The sequence below is a fragment of the Myodes glareolus genome, chromosome 1, assembly GCF_982192425.1.
Source record: "Myodes glareolus chromosome 1, mMyoGla1.1, whole genome shotgun sequence".
NCBI lineage: Eukaryota > Metazoa > Chordata > Mammalia > Rodentia > Cricetidae > Myodes > Myodes glareolus.
The window spans coordinates 130716118-130730349 of record NC_142026.1 but is presented as its reverse complement, the minus strand read 5'-3'; the positions used below and the strand labels follow the sequence as shown (position 1 = coordinate 130730349).

At 44.9% G+C, this 14232-nt stretch overlaps 1 protein-coding gene across 2 annotated transcripts in view; it reads left to right on the top strand.

Annotated features, from left to right (window-relative positions):
- Positions 1 to 14232, top strand: part of Cnksr3 (CNKSR family member 3) — a 90900-nt gene that overhangs the window by 52185 nt on the left and 24483 nt on the right. For both annotated transcript variants that reach the window (XM_048419999.3, XM_048420008.3), the window contains exons 3-4: positions 4899 to 5101; positions 6261 to 6348. In XM_048419999.3, the coding sequence (XP_048275956.2) occupies positions 4899 to 5101; positions 6261 to 6348 (291 nt within the window). The remainder of the gene's footprint in view (positions 1 to 4898; positions 5102 to 6260; positions 6349 to 14232) is intronic.

Sequence of the window (14232 nt, the reverse complement as noted above, 5' to 3'; positions counted from 1 at the left end):
TCACTGGAGACCTACTCTGTATAGTAGTGGACCCTGACTGCCTTGCAGGGGAATGCGGGGTGACTGCCCCCAGAGTCTGCAGTGAAAGTGTGTGTGTGTGTGTGTGTGTGTGTGTGTGTGCTTTTCTGGGTGGGAGAGAGGCGAATATAGTTTTATTAAATATCTTCAGTCTTCGTACAATCTTCTATAAAATTCTATTATAACACAGCATAGTTATACTGTTTATTTAATCTGATGCCATGATGATCTTTGGATGGCGATGTGAGTGAGACTGTTTTGCTTTGAATAATTCATTTGCTGGGCAGCAATGTGGAGCTGTGGTTGGCCCTGGTGCTAGAATGAGGTTTCTAGGCAACCTTGCTGAAGTAGATGTTGATTTTCTTCTTCTTTTTTTAATGGGCAGGAAATGAACAGAAGTGGGATTAAGAAAGGACAGCGGGGTGGGGGTTTCCACTGGGATCCCTGGCAGGTTTTGGAGCAATGATAAGGACGGGTAGAATGGAGAGAAGGATTCTCTAAGCTGGTGAATCATATAGCTGGGGGGTTAGGAGGGGATAGCATCCCAAGTTCAAGGTCCACTCCCTCTCTACCTATCCTGTTCTCACGAGGGAGCTATTGCCACATTTCTCTGCTTATGTGAGGGTTGTTTAAAATTAAATAAAGGTCAGCTCTCCCTTGTGCTGTCTCTGTCGAAAGTACTCAGTAGCTGTGAGTAGTAGTGGCCACCATATTGGAACAGAGAACTGTGTGAGGTTGGGTTGGACCATGTGGGTCAGAAGCATGCAGTAAGAAGCATAGCGGAGACCTCCACTCCCTGCAAAGTCTTTGAAGTTCTGGTTTCCTGAGGATGGAGGTGGAAGATGGGTGTTTTTAAGGTTAAAGGAGGATGGGGCGTGAACAGGGTTGGAGCCAGTACCAGTACTGAGTGTTGGCACCCCAAGTCTGTGGCTCAGGGGCAGCGTTGTGTGACTCACCATGGCACATGCCCGTGTTGTGTCCCCTCAGGCCACTCATTGGTCTCCATTTACCAGGCACATGGTTCAAGAAGTCTTTCTCTCTCTGTGGAACAGGGGCAGAGGGGAGGGGACTTCTCCCCATCTGTGCCTCATTATAAACTATGCTCACACTTGGCGATGGTGGCACACACCTTTATTTCCATCACTCAGGAGGCAAAGGCAGATAATCTCTGTGAGTCTGAGGTCAGCCTGGTCTACAGAGCAAGTTCTAGGACAGCCAGAGCTATTACATAGAGAAACCCTGTCTCTAAAACCACCCGCCGCCAAATGATGCTCAGGTGCCCATGCATTTCCTCATTTTTCTAGTTTTATGATTTATTTTGGAGGAAGGAGACCAACCAGAACCAACGCAGCAGAAAATGGGAAGAAGCGGTCATAAGAAATACCCACTTCTTATTTTTTATTATTTTGTTTTTAATGTTTGTCAAGAGAAGGGGGTTCAAAGTCTTCCTCAACAGTAAAATGCATTTTAATCTTTACTGAGTTCCAGAAGTAAGTGTCATATAGGAGTAAAAGTTCCAAGACGTTTGTGGCTACGTTGGCTGCAGAACACCGGCCACTCCTGTTTTTAGGGAACGCTTTTGATAGAAGCTGTCAGGCTGATTGACAGGATGAGAGAGCCTTCCCCGGCATCCCGGAGAAGCTGTCAGGCTGATTGACAGGATGGGAGAGCCTTCCCCGCATCCCGGACACGAGCCTTCCCTCTGAAATAAGCTGTGTCTGTTGGTTCTTTGTCCGTCTGTTCGTGAGGCCTTGAAACTAAAAGCCATGCTGGAAGCCTGTCTTTGTGTCCTCTCCCCCACTGAATGAGGATATTTTATTGTAGATTTTAGGAAAAGCCCGTGATAGGAAAGAAATATGTGAATGTAAGATTTAGGTAGAATTTTGGATTAAGATGGGAAAGATTTCAAAATTTGTATTCTTTCAAAGTCTGTACAAAAGCTTTTAAAATTTGGCTTAATACCTTCTAAAATTTTCAAGTTATAGAAGATTTCATTTTAAAAAATATTATTTGTGTTCCTGCATGGGGCCTGTGCACGTGGGTGCAGGTGTCTGCGGAGTCCAGAGGTGTCAGATCTGCTGTAGCTTAAGTTACAGACGGTTGTGAGCCACTTGGTGTGGGTGCTGGAAACCAAATTCTGCCCCTCCCCAAGAGCAATGTATACTCTCAACTGCCAATCCAGCTTTCCACCCCCTCTACGTTTTTAAAATTAAATCTTTAAAAAAATCATTTTTGTTCTGTGTGTATGGGTGTTTTGTCTGCCTGTGTGCCCAATGCCCACAGGGAACAGAAGAGGGTGTTGGATCCCTGGAACTGGAGTCACAGAATTTGTGAACTGCCATGTGGGTGTGGGGACTAGAACCTGGGTCCTCTGAAGAGCAGCCACTAGCCTTGACCCCCTTAAGTCAGTTCTCTAGCTCCTGAGACTTTTTTACAAAGTAGAAGCAGTGCAAATTTAAACTTCCAGTAGAGTCCGTTTAAGTTGTTTGCACTGAAGGCAAACCCTCTTGTTATTAACTCATCATTTCTTGCTGAAAAAGGAAGTTTTTGCAAACTTCTAGATGATGGGCTAGTGTGGGATTAATTTATTCACCTTCCCCTTCATATGGTGCATTTCCCCTTCATCTAAATATGTGTGTGCTTAGATGTATAGATTGTGTATAATTATCCCCTCTTTGTCCCCAAGAACAGGTGGCTGGAGCCAGTTCCAAGGTGTCCTGATACTTTAGATCAGGCGAACATAAACCTTTCATGAAGTAGGCATCTTTGGTTAGTTTGTACTAAGTCTGGAGTTACTAGGTTTTCTTCATTTTTTTCCTCCCTCCCTCCCTTTCTTCCTTTGTCATGTAGTTCATCTTGGCTTCAAACTGTCCATGCTCCTGCCTCAGCTTCCTGATTTCTGGATGATGTATGCATACCCAGTCTGTTTGTCTTACTCTTGTCTGTTGTCCATCCTGTGTAGATCTTATTGTGTCTTGACTTTCCGTCCGGCAGGGTGGTAGGAAGCAGAGGTCCACAGCACATGCTGTCTCTTGATTGGAATCCCAGTCTTGACTTTGGTCGCCTGTGTCATCTGGTGGGCCTCGGTGTTTTCAGCTTTAAAGTGGTAATGCAGGTCGCGTGTCTGTAATCTGACCGTCTGAGATCTGGGAAACTTTCAGAGAAGTGAAAATTGTTCATCTTACCTCCTGTCGGGGTCATAGTCAAGACATGGGCAGTCTAAAAATACCATATGTGAGTGCCTTCAGGCTATGGCATAGAAATTAAAAATTAATTATTTATGTTTATAATTGAGTCCCATCCACAAGATATCTTATGTACATGCAGATATTCCAAAATCCTAAACTAATCCTACCTAAAATCTAAAACATGGCTGGTCCCAAGCGTTTCAGATAAGGGACACTCAGTGTACTGTCCAGTTTTATGTAAACCCGACACCAGCCAGAGTCATTTGGGAACAGGAACCCTCAGTTGAAAATATCACTACCAGACTGACCTGTGAACAAGCCTGCGGGGCATTTCCTTGGTTCATGATTGGTGTGGGACAACCTAGCTTACTGTGGCCATTACCACCCCTGGACTGGTGGTCCTGGGTTCTTTGAGAAAGCAGACTGAGCGAGCCATGAGGAGCAAGCCAGTAAGCAGCACTCCTCCATGGCCTCTGCATCAGCTCCTGCCTCCAGGTTCCTGCCCTGAGTTCTTGTCCTGACATCCCTGGGTGATGGACCAAAAGCTCTGAGATGCTCTTGTCCACGGTGTTTCATCAGAGCCTTAGAAACCCTCACTGAGACACTGAACTTGCTAGCCACAGGGGGCTGCAGGGGAAACGAGTCAGGTAGTTCTAGGCATACAGCAAGTGTCTAATATGTTATGCCAGATTCCAAATGGCACCAGGTCCTGTCTTTGAAATTCTATGTAAAAAGTATCATATACTTCTAGGAATATCTTCTCTCTTTGCTAAAATGATCAGACATTGATTTGGCACATGTATTTACAGCAAAATACAGTATTCTTCCCCGTCCCCCAGATTACCTCAGATTTGGCTGCTATTATTATTATTATTATTATTATTATTATTATTATTATTATTTTATCTGAAAGGGGGCCTAAGACAACATTGCTACACAAAAAATTAATTAATTGCGGTACTTGTGATGGCCCAGAGTGTGTTACAAAGTGTTCTATCACTGAGCTGTACTCCTAGCCTGAAATTAATGTTTCTAAAGTAGGCAGATAAGTTAACATAGTTCCAAAAACACAGATTAAATTTCCTGTGAACTGATATTGTGGCCTTTTCTCAATCCCCTCTGTTGGGAATCCATCTCTTCCTTACCTGTGGTGCTGTGGTGAGGGGCATGCCAAGTCCTGGCCTGGCCCGTGGTCCAGGTAGATCAGAAGTCAGTGGCAAGTAACTGGAAGGCATTATTCTACTCCCAGAGAAAACATGCAATGACATGTTTGGCAGATATTCTTGGTTGTCACATCTGGGGAGTGAGCATCTGATGTCTGGTGTGTGTGTGCTTGTGTGTGGTTGCTAGCATCCTACCGTGCATGGGAGCTCTCCTCTCTAGAGTTGTCCCTCTACATAGCAGTTATCTGAAATCTGTTCTGAAATAAGTTCTCAAGAAGAGTCCTGGAGGGGGCAGATGCCCTTATCCAGGCCCTGAGTGGTAGAAATGGCAAGGGTCTAGGGAGGGTAAATACCCTTGAGGCGGGAGGAGGCTGTGGGAAGAGCAGAGTAAAGGCTAGCTTGTGGGAGGGTGAGTGGAGTGGGCAGGATTTTGTGGGCATGGGATAAGTTACTCCAGCTACTCAGTCATTTGAGAGTTCAGACATTGCTGATAGTTTTAGGCTTTTTCCTTTGATTTTATTTCCCACAGAATTATGGCCTTGAAACCGATAATATGAAGAACTTGGTTCTGAAATTGCGAGCATCTTCCCACAATTTGCAGAATTACATAAGTAGCCGGCGGAAGAGTCCAGCCTACGATGGGAACACGTCCCGCAAGCCCCCCAACGAGTTCCTGACTTCGGTAGTGGAGCTCATTGGCGCTGCCAAGGCCTTGCTGGCTTGGCTGGACCGGTGAGCTGTGATGCCAAGCTTCCTGGGGCTCGAGGAGGGCCTGAGATGCTCAGAAGCCTCAACTTCGCCTCAGGAAGAGAAACCATTGTTCCTTGGGTTCTCTCTCCCTGGAATTCAGGGGTCATGGATCAGAGGTAGATCTTAGGGCTCCTTTGGAAGTTACTCTGAAGGTCAGCAGCAGGAATGAATGAACCCAAGTTCAGAGGGAGTGGAACTGCCAAAGGTTTTTTTTACTGAGATTAAACATTAGCACTGGAGTATGCGGTTGGTATGAAGTCATTCGTGGACTTGGCTTGGCTCATTTTGGTTGTATTTTTTTGTCTTTTTTTTTTCTATTCAGATTCCTGATTTTTTTTTAAAAGAGTAATGCAATATTTTTATTGATTCTTTGTGACTTTCAGACAGTATGTCTTGTTCGTATTCAACCCGCATTCCTCCCTTCAGCTTCTCCTAGATCCACCCTCCCTTCCCTACCCCTCCCTTTATGTCCTCTTCCAGTTGTCCCCGAGCCTTAGCTTAGGTGCTGTGTTGACAGCGTGTCACTTGGGGGCAGGTACCCCATGGTCAGTTGATCTCTGCATTCTGACCAGTTATGGCTTTCTGTAATGACTTCTGTCTTCTGTAAAAGAGGCTTATTTGGTGAGGGTCGAGAGCTGCTCTTATCCTAGGGCTTCAGGACAAGCATTTCGAATGCACTTATACTGGCTTGTAAGAGATTATACTGGCTTAGGAGACTGCAGCAGTGGGTTCTCCTCTGGGTTCCATGGCCTCACCAGCCACAGGTAGTTGGCTGAATTTACAGTGTCAGGCATGACATCATTCCTGTTGAGCAGGCCTTGCGTCCAGCTAGACAGCTGCTAGTGACTTCCAGGGTCTTTCAGAATATCTTCCCATGATGGTGATTGTTGTGGGTTATAGACGATCTAACTGGATCATACTATTGATTGCTCTTCTCTCCTGGCAATGTGTACGGCCCCTTATGATAGATGAGCTGGTTCTCAGGGTCAGATCTCTATATTATGTGTTGAGAAGAAATAGCATCATGAAAGATAAGCCAGCCCGCAGTATAGCCATGCGTGCCAGCGTCTAAGGTGGGACGCTCAGGGATTTCTTTCCCCATTATCGTTCCCTCAGTAAAGAGAGTTCTGTTCCTTTCTAGGGCTCCATTCACAGGGATCACGGATTTCTCAGTGACAAAGAACAAAATCATTCAGCTGTGCCTGGACCTGACCACGACAGTCCAGAAGGTCAGTAATGAATCATTGTCGATTTCTAGAACTTTCTCCTCTTCTTCATTTTTTCCCCCAAAGGTTCCTGTATGGGTACAAAGTGTCTCTTCCTCCCCCTCCATCAGGATTTGGTGGAGATGAAGGGCTGTAAATCTGAGCTGATGGCTCCTGTGAAAAATGACCAGCAGCCCCAGGCTCATAAATAACTTCTTTGTCTTATAATCATGAATACCTGTGTATTTATTCAGACAAGTTAAGGTGCTTTTCACTGTCGTCTCTGTTCTGAAGTCTTTGCTGTGCCCGATGATTCTGACTTTTCATTCCATCCCTGTTGTTGGGATTAAAGGTCAGGATGGGACAGGTTGTGAGGCTGTAACAAATAACCCCAAACCTCAGCAGTTTATTCCTTAGATATTTATAGTGAATGAATCCCACTGGGAGATGTAGTCTGGCTCTTTTTGCTGCAAACAATCAGCATCTCGCTTTGATTGTCCTATGGCAGAGAGGCAGCGAGCCTTGGTGGGGCTCACGTTCCGGTGTGGGATTGATACGTCATTTTCTCTCCTGGTTCTTCAGTCGGTCTAGATATTTCAGCAGGAGCCTGTAAGGTTTCAGATTGGTTTATAATTTGTCTAGCTTCTATGATATTAACTGAAACCAGAAGAGTATGAATGCTGTCATGTTACTTGGCATAGAGCAAATTCTTAGAATTATTTTTTATTGAATTTTTTTATAAATATAAGGAAGGGGGTTTTCATCTTATCTATTTGGTTTTAAAGATTTTATTTTTTTTATTTTTATAGGGGTGTCTTCCCCTCCCCTGTGTATTTGTATATTTCTGGGTACATGTATATCTGTACACATATGTCCCAGAGTCTAGAAGAGGGCTTTGGATCCCTTGAAGCTGGAGTTCCAGGTGGTTGTGAACCTCCCAGTTTGATACTGGGAATAGAACTTGGGTCCTCTGTGATCTTAGCAAGTGCTCCTACTCAGCAAGCCATCCCTCAGTCTCTCCACTTTGTTTTAAACTTTGTGGTTTGATACCTGTTTCTATGGATGATCTGATAAAAACAAAGGTATCCTTCCCTTATTTCTGACCATGCAGTAACAGATGCAGGTGTGTATGTATGCGTGTGTGTGTTTTCCTCTGTAACACAGAGTGAAATATGGCTTTGTTCATGAAGTTATTTGAATTTGAAACACATGTGCTTTGGACCCGGGGTCTGACAGGTACCCAGAGACACTCTATGGTCTGCGCTCCTGCTCATGTTTATGATGTGGAAGGTAATTTTGATGAAAAGAGTGTGGTATCAGCTATGACACAAGCGTGCCATGAAGTCTGAGACCAGGCCTGGATGTCAGACTGTGTTTCTCCAATGCCTACCTCAGGGTTCTTTTCCTTTCCTGCTCCCCTCCCTTACTGTTCTTATTCCTTCTTTGATTTATAACAGAGTTTAATTGCAATCCATTGCATCAGAGTGTAAGAGCCAAACAATGAGATGGGCAAGTGGGCCTCATTAGCTCATAGGTGCACCTGGGTTTCTCTGACGGGTCCTAGGTGGTGAGCCTGACCTGGCTGCTGCTGTAGAACATGGGGGGCAGAGGGAAAGAGAGGAGGCAGGGGGCAGATGCAATGGTGTTTGTTTTTACAGACTCAGCAGGCTCTGCCCGAGCAGGTTAATGTTGGCTTTGCAGGCACTGGGACAGTTCCTTTGATAAATATTTGTTTGGCACCTGTGACTGCCACTGTTCTAGGCACTGGGGTGCTGGAGCGAATAAACAGACGAGATGTATGTGGCTCAATGAACTTAGTGTCTGGAGCAAAGAGAAGCCAGAGTCGAGGTCAGTGTGCAAAGTTACATATGTATGAGGTTACATAAAGTTAGCAAGCTGGGGAAGGAGGGGTGCAGGATGGAGAGGCAAGATGGCTGGCATTCGTGGAATGACTGGCATCTGTGGCTGCAGCAAGCCGCGTTGAGAAGATGACATTGGAATAATTGATCTGTGAATGTGTGCTCACCTGGCAGGATGGGCTTGTTGCAGGACCCCATTTGGGATCTTTTTGTATCGGTAAAGAGAGCTATTGATCCATCTGCACTGATGATAGGAAAAATGTAGTTCCCTTCCACCTGGGAGGTCCAGGTCCCGTGTGGTTGTGCCTTCTGCGGAGTGTCCTTCTGCGCTTGTTCCTGCCCATTGAGGCCTCCTGGCACATGGCACACGACGGAAGGTGATTTCCCACGTGCATTCGGTAGGGAGATGGGCAGCTGGTACTCAAGAAGCTGATGGAGGTGGTCTTTCATCAGCAGAGACTGAACCCTGAACGCAAGGGTCATGAGAGGCCCCATGCTTGCTAGTGGGTGTGCATCATTGCTTTCACTTCCCTGTGGTGCCCACTGGGGGAGTTAGTCTAATGGCTGAGAGCATGTTCTCATAGGTCCAGATCCCACCCCTACCACGGATTAGCCCTGAGCCCTGGACAAGTCATTTAAGATTCATAAGACTTCGCTGTCTCAGCTGTAAGATGAGAACTCTGACGTCATCTTCCTTATCAGATGGTCTGGTGGAATTCCTGTGAGTTCTCCTTTCCTGTCCCATTTGTGAGTAAGAAAAAAGGCAGCAAAAAAAGGAGATGTGGAAGGCCAGGAGTGGTGGCGCACGCCTTTAATTCCAGGACTTGGGAGGCAGAGGCAGGCGGATCTTTGTGAGTTAGAGGCCAGCCTGGTCTGCTTTGTGAGTTTCAGGACAGCCAGGGGTACATTTTTTTTTTTTAAGATGTGAAAAAAAATGATGCTTAAAAAATTTTAAAGGTGAATATGTACATATGTATATACACATATATACAAATATAGTCAGATGTTCGTAAACTATGTAAAGGAAGATGTAAATATAGCTGCTAGTTAGAGAGAGAAATTGTTTTTTTCCTGATAGGGAAAGGGGTAGACAGAGAGTGTAGGGAACTAAGCAAAGAAAGAAAGGGAGGGAGGGAAAGAGAATGTGTGGGGGGTTTATTTACAGAAGTCATGTATATGACTGCACACATGTAAAAATTAGATAGAACAATTTGAACAAATGTGGGTTTTCTGTATGTTTGTGTGTGGTGCTAGAACTAGGAGGTATGGCTTCTTTATGCACAGAGACATTGCTCACAAGGCAAGTGTCCTGAGCTAGACTCTCAAGCAAAAATGAGGCATTTTAAAAATGGCATCTGCCTCAAATACTGTTTTGAAGGTGCTATGTGATATAGAAAGCACAGCATTGCCTCAGAGAGTATACTCAAGCAGGAATATAAACATCTTGATTTTTGGATATTTTTGGGAAATATGGTTTCCCAGAATCAGACTTGATAATCTAAGGAGAACTAGGGAGATATATATGCCGCCTTCGTTTTCTAGAACTTAAAAAATTTTTCAATTTGAACACATTTTTATAACATTTTATAACTTTGAGAATTCCTTCATATGTAAAGATAAAGGAATGAATATATATATATACACATAAGAATATGTATATACTTGTGAATATGTATGTACACATAAGAATATGTATCTACACACATATGTATATGTTCGTATGAATGGACACCACATATACTCCCCCCCCCCACACACACAGAGCAACCAGCTTGGGGAATGCGTTTGGTGTCATTTCCAGTGCAGTGTAATGGCAGCTACAAGATGAAGCATTTCAGAAGCTGCGCCCTCTCTCTCCTTTGGTCCTCTCTCTTTCTCTTTGAAGTGGGGACTTGAAGGACTAGGGCTGTAGTTTCCTCCTCAGAGACAGGAACATGCCTCGCTGGAGTCTCCATCCCTGCCCCGTCTACCGAGACACAGCTGCTCTCCCTTGCCCTCCTTTGCATCTCCTGCGAGCTGGCGTCCTCTCTGCTTTTTCTCAGTGTGCGCATCCCACCTTGCAGTGGTGAATGTGCACAGTTGCAGCGACGCTGTGCATTTCTGCTGTGGTCCACGCCAAGCACAGGGACCAGCCCTCCTGTCCAGCGTTAGGGGGATAGGATGGGATGAAAGAAGTTGGGGCAGGAAGGGGTTGGGATCCGCATTTTCAGCTGGGTGAGCTCTTTGAACGACTGGAAGGCTTAGAGCGTAATGGTGCAAGAATGAAGAGGCAGTGGCGGGAACCAGAGCAGTGGAACGGAACTTGAACCCAAGGGAGCAGGACGGAGAAAACAGGGACACCCTTACTGAGTGGGAATTGCTTTTCAGGTGTGTCCTCATGCTTGAGCCCTGTGGTCACGTTGAGTTCCCAACAGGTGTCCGGGTACGGCCTTGCTATCTTATTTTACTGAGCAGGAAAGAGAGGCTGAGAGTTAGCAGGCTGTCCAAGGCTGCATCGTTCCTCAGGAGGTAGCATGAGGACAGGAGGCAGAGGACAAGCTGCTGGCTGCCCTGGGTGGCCCTGACTGTTGACCCAGGTGACCAAGGGCTGTCATCTAGCTCAGCTTCAGTGTGTGACTCATGAGAGGGTGACTTGTTCAGTAACGTTTTCTTCCTTCCCCTTGCTACCATGCCAGCTAATATGATGTCCTGCCTGCAGCTGTTTCCTTTCAGGGCAGGGAGGAATGGGTGTGGGGAGCCACCTTGCACTGGGTGGAAGGTAACGAGTGAGTCAGTTCACACACTGGCCTGAATGGTTTGGGATTCTCGCTTTTACCCGTTGGTCAGTCTCCATGACAGGAATCCTGTTTTTATCGATGGATTCCAAAGAATCAAATATCAGGAACCAATAGATCACATCTCAACCAGTAGGAGTGGTTTTCTGACGGAGTGGCCGTCTTCACGGAAGACTGGAGACCATCTTTCTTAGATTGTTAGTTATATTCCATCCTAAGACCATGGGAGCGAACCGTTCCAGAGTTGCTGGCTATGTAGCCACTCTCTGTAGCAATAGTCTTGTTGTGGAAATAGACGGTTTAGTTTCTATGCATGAAATGCAGGTGGAAAAACACACCCCTAAGCTGCAGTTACTCATGTTTGCACAGTTGCTCATGTAGCTTAGGTTTGTATTAGAGTCACACTTGGGGGGGTTGTATTTCTAAGTTTCTTATTTTTTCCCCCAGGTTGCTTTTTTTCTTGAGAATCAGCATCAATTTTGGGTGCAGTAAAATAGCTGGTATCGCGTCTTTTATTTTTATCTGGTAGAGAAAAATTTTAAAGTTTTAAGAAGACAAGGAAATCCTGATTCTGAAATCATATAGGATAAAAGCTGGTAGCCATCCTAACTACTAATAGTCTAGAAAACTGACCTAGTAAACATGACATTTCAGCCTAACTGAAAACCACTACTTGTAAATTCAGATCTGATTGATTTTTTTTTTTTTTTACACATTTGAAACTTTAACCATTTTTTTTTTTTTTCAAGAGTGGCTCAGCATGGGATTGTACTCAGTGGCACAAAATGAACTCTAAAGAAACTAGATAGGTCTCTGGGCCGAGAGGTGACTTCACAGTTAAGAGCTCCTCTTTGATTCCCAGCATCCTCTTGGTTCACACACATCCACTAGTCACGTTCCAGGGGATTTAGCGCCCTCTTCTGGTCCCCAAGGGCACCAAGCACATGCATGGTGCAGACATACATGCAGACAAGACTACTCACACATATAATAAAATAAGTACATCTAATTTTAAAAATTAACAAAGAAGAAACTGTGGGTTTTTTTCCCCCCCTGATTTCCTCTCATCCACCCTGTGGTCTGGGCTGGAGGTCCCCCGTCCCCCCCCCCCCCCCCCCCCCGTGCAGATGGGGCCACCTGTGGGAGTCTCCTGTTGGTAGTTTCACTTTTGTGGCTTCTGGAGAAAGGACAATGGTGACTCCTCTAATCGGCTAACCCTGCTGGCACAGTGTTCCAGGTCTTTTGTTCTTTGGCTGAGAAAATAATGCCTTGCATTCCAGCCCTTTATTTAATGCCATCAATAGCATACCTCAAGACCACTTTTTTGGCAGTGTGTTAATAAATGTTTTGTTAAATTTCTTTTTCATCTTCTAAGGTCTGAAGTATGTGATTTAATCTCACTGGCGCTTAAAATAAACTTTTGTGGCTGAGTTTACCCAAGGCCTTATTTGAAAGTTATTCTTATAGGCAGGACTTGGGCTAAGGGTTGCTGACTTGTTGGCCCACAGCTAGCTGAGCCTGGGGTCACATTGGGAACCATAGCTAGGATTGTTGTGTTTGTCATTACTCTTCAGACTGGACAGAAGGTAGATTTTTTTTCTTTTTTAATTGATTTTTTATTGAGCTCTACATTTTTCTTTGCTCCCCTCCCTGCCTCTCCCCTCCACCTTTAAACCCTCCCCCAAGGTCCCCATGCTCCCAGTTTACTCAGGATATCTTGTCTCTTTCTACTTCCCATGTAGATTATCAGATCCCTGCAAGTCTCTCTTAGTGTCCTAACTGTTGTCTAAGTTCTCTGGGATTGTGGTTTGTAGGCTGGTTTTCTTTGCTTTATGTTTAAAAACCACCTATGAGTGAGTACATGTGATAATTATCTTTCTGTGTCTGGGTTACCTCACTCAAAATGATGTTTTCTAGCTCCATCCATTTTCCTGCAGAGTTCAAGATGTTGTTATTTTTTTCTGCTGTGTAGTACTCCATTGTGTAAATCTACCACATTTTCCTTATCCATTCTTCGGTTGAGGGGCATTTAGGTTGTTTTCAGGTTCTGGCTGTGACAAAAAAGCTGCTATGAACATAGTTAAGCACAAGTCCTTGTGGCATGATTGAGCATCCTTTGGGTATAATACCCCAAAGTGGTATTAGTGGGTCTTGAGGAAGGTTGTTTCCTAATTTTCTGAGACATCGCCACACTGACATCCAAAGGGGTTGTATCAGCTTGCATTCCCAGAGTAGGTAGATTTTAATATGTTGTTTGGTAACAGGACTAGAACCCTGGGTCGTGTTTTGTGCATGCTAGGGAAGGCCTCCACTGTGCCCCCAGGTCATAGGTTTCTTTTTTTTTTTTTTAATAGGTATTCAGAATCTATTAAGATGAGTCACATGGATCCATGGATCCTCTATGGGTTAGATGTGACCAGAGCCTCAGGGGAGGAGAAATGTCAGCTCCATTTCCACTCTGTCCCCGTTTCTCTATCCAGTCCTGCTGTAGCATGAGGGCCGGCTTGTTGGGATTTCCGTCCCGCCCGGTACCCCAACAGCCGGCAAATCCCAAAGAGAAATTACACACAGGACTCCATAAGGTTATAAACTGATTGGCTCATTAGGTCAGGCTTCTTGTTAACTCTTATAACTTATATTAACCCATTATTCTTATCTACGTTAGCCACATGGGCTCATTACCTTCCTCAGTGTGACAGCTTACATGTTGCTTCTTCCTTGGTCTGCACAGGAATGGCAGAGGAACCTCTCTGCTTCCCAGAATTCTCCCAGTCTCTTTGCTCCACCCCTACTTCCTGTCTGGCTTTCCCGCCTATACTGCCTGCCTGGCCAATCAGCGTTTTATTAAAATATGATTGACAGAATACAGATAATTCTCCCGCACCATCCTGCCAGGGTTGCTCAGGCTGAGTGTGGTGGTGGGAAGACGGGTCAGGTCAGGGACCTTGTGATGTCTAGAAAGAGCTAAGCCAATCTTTTACTTTTAAAAAGGATTTATTTATTTTTAATTTGATTTAATCATCTTCTTATAATTTCTTACTTGAATGCTGTATTAACATTGATTTTCATCTCTCCTTCCAACCCTCCAACCCCTTCCATGTCTCTCCTACTTTATCCCAAATAAATGAGACAAAGTTGTCATTACACACCACACACAGACACATACATACAGACACACACACAGACACAACACACACACATACAGACACACACAGACACACATACACCATTGTACCCCTTTAGCACTGCACATGTGCAAATGTTTCTAGGGGAGG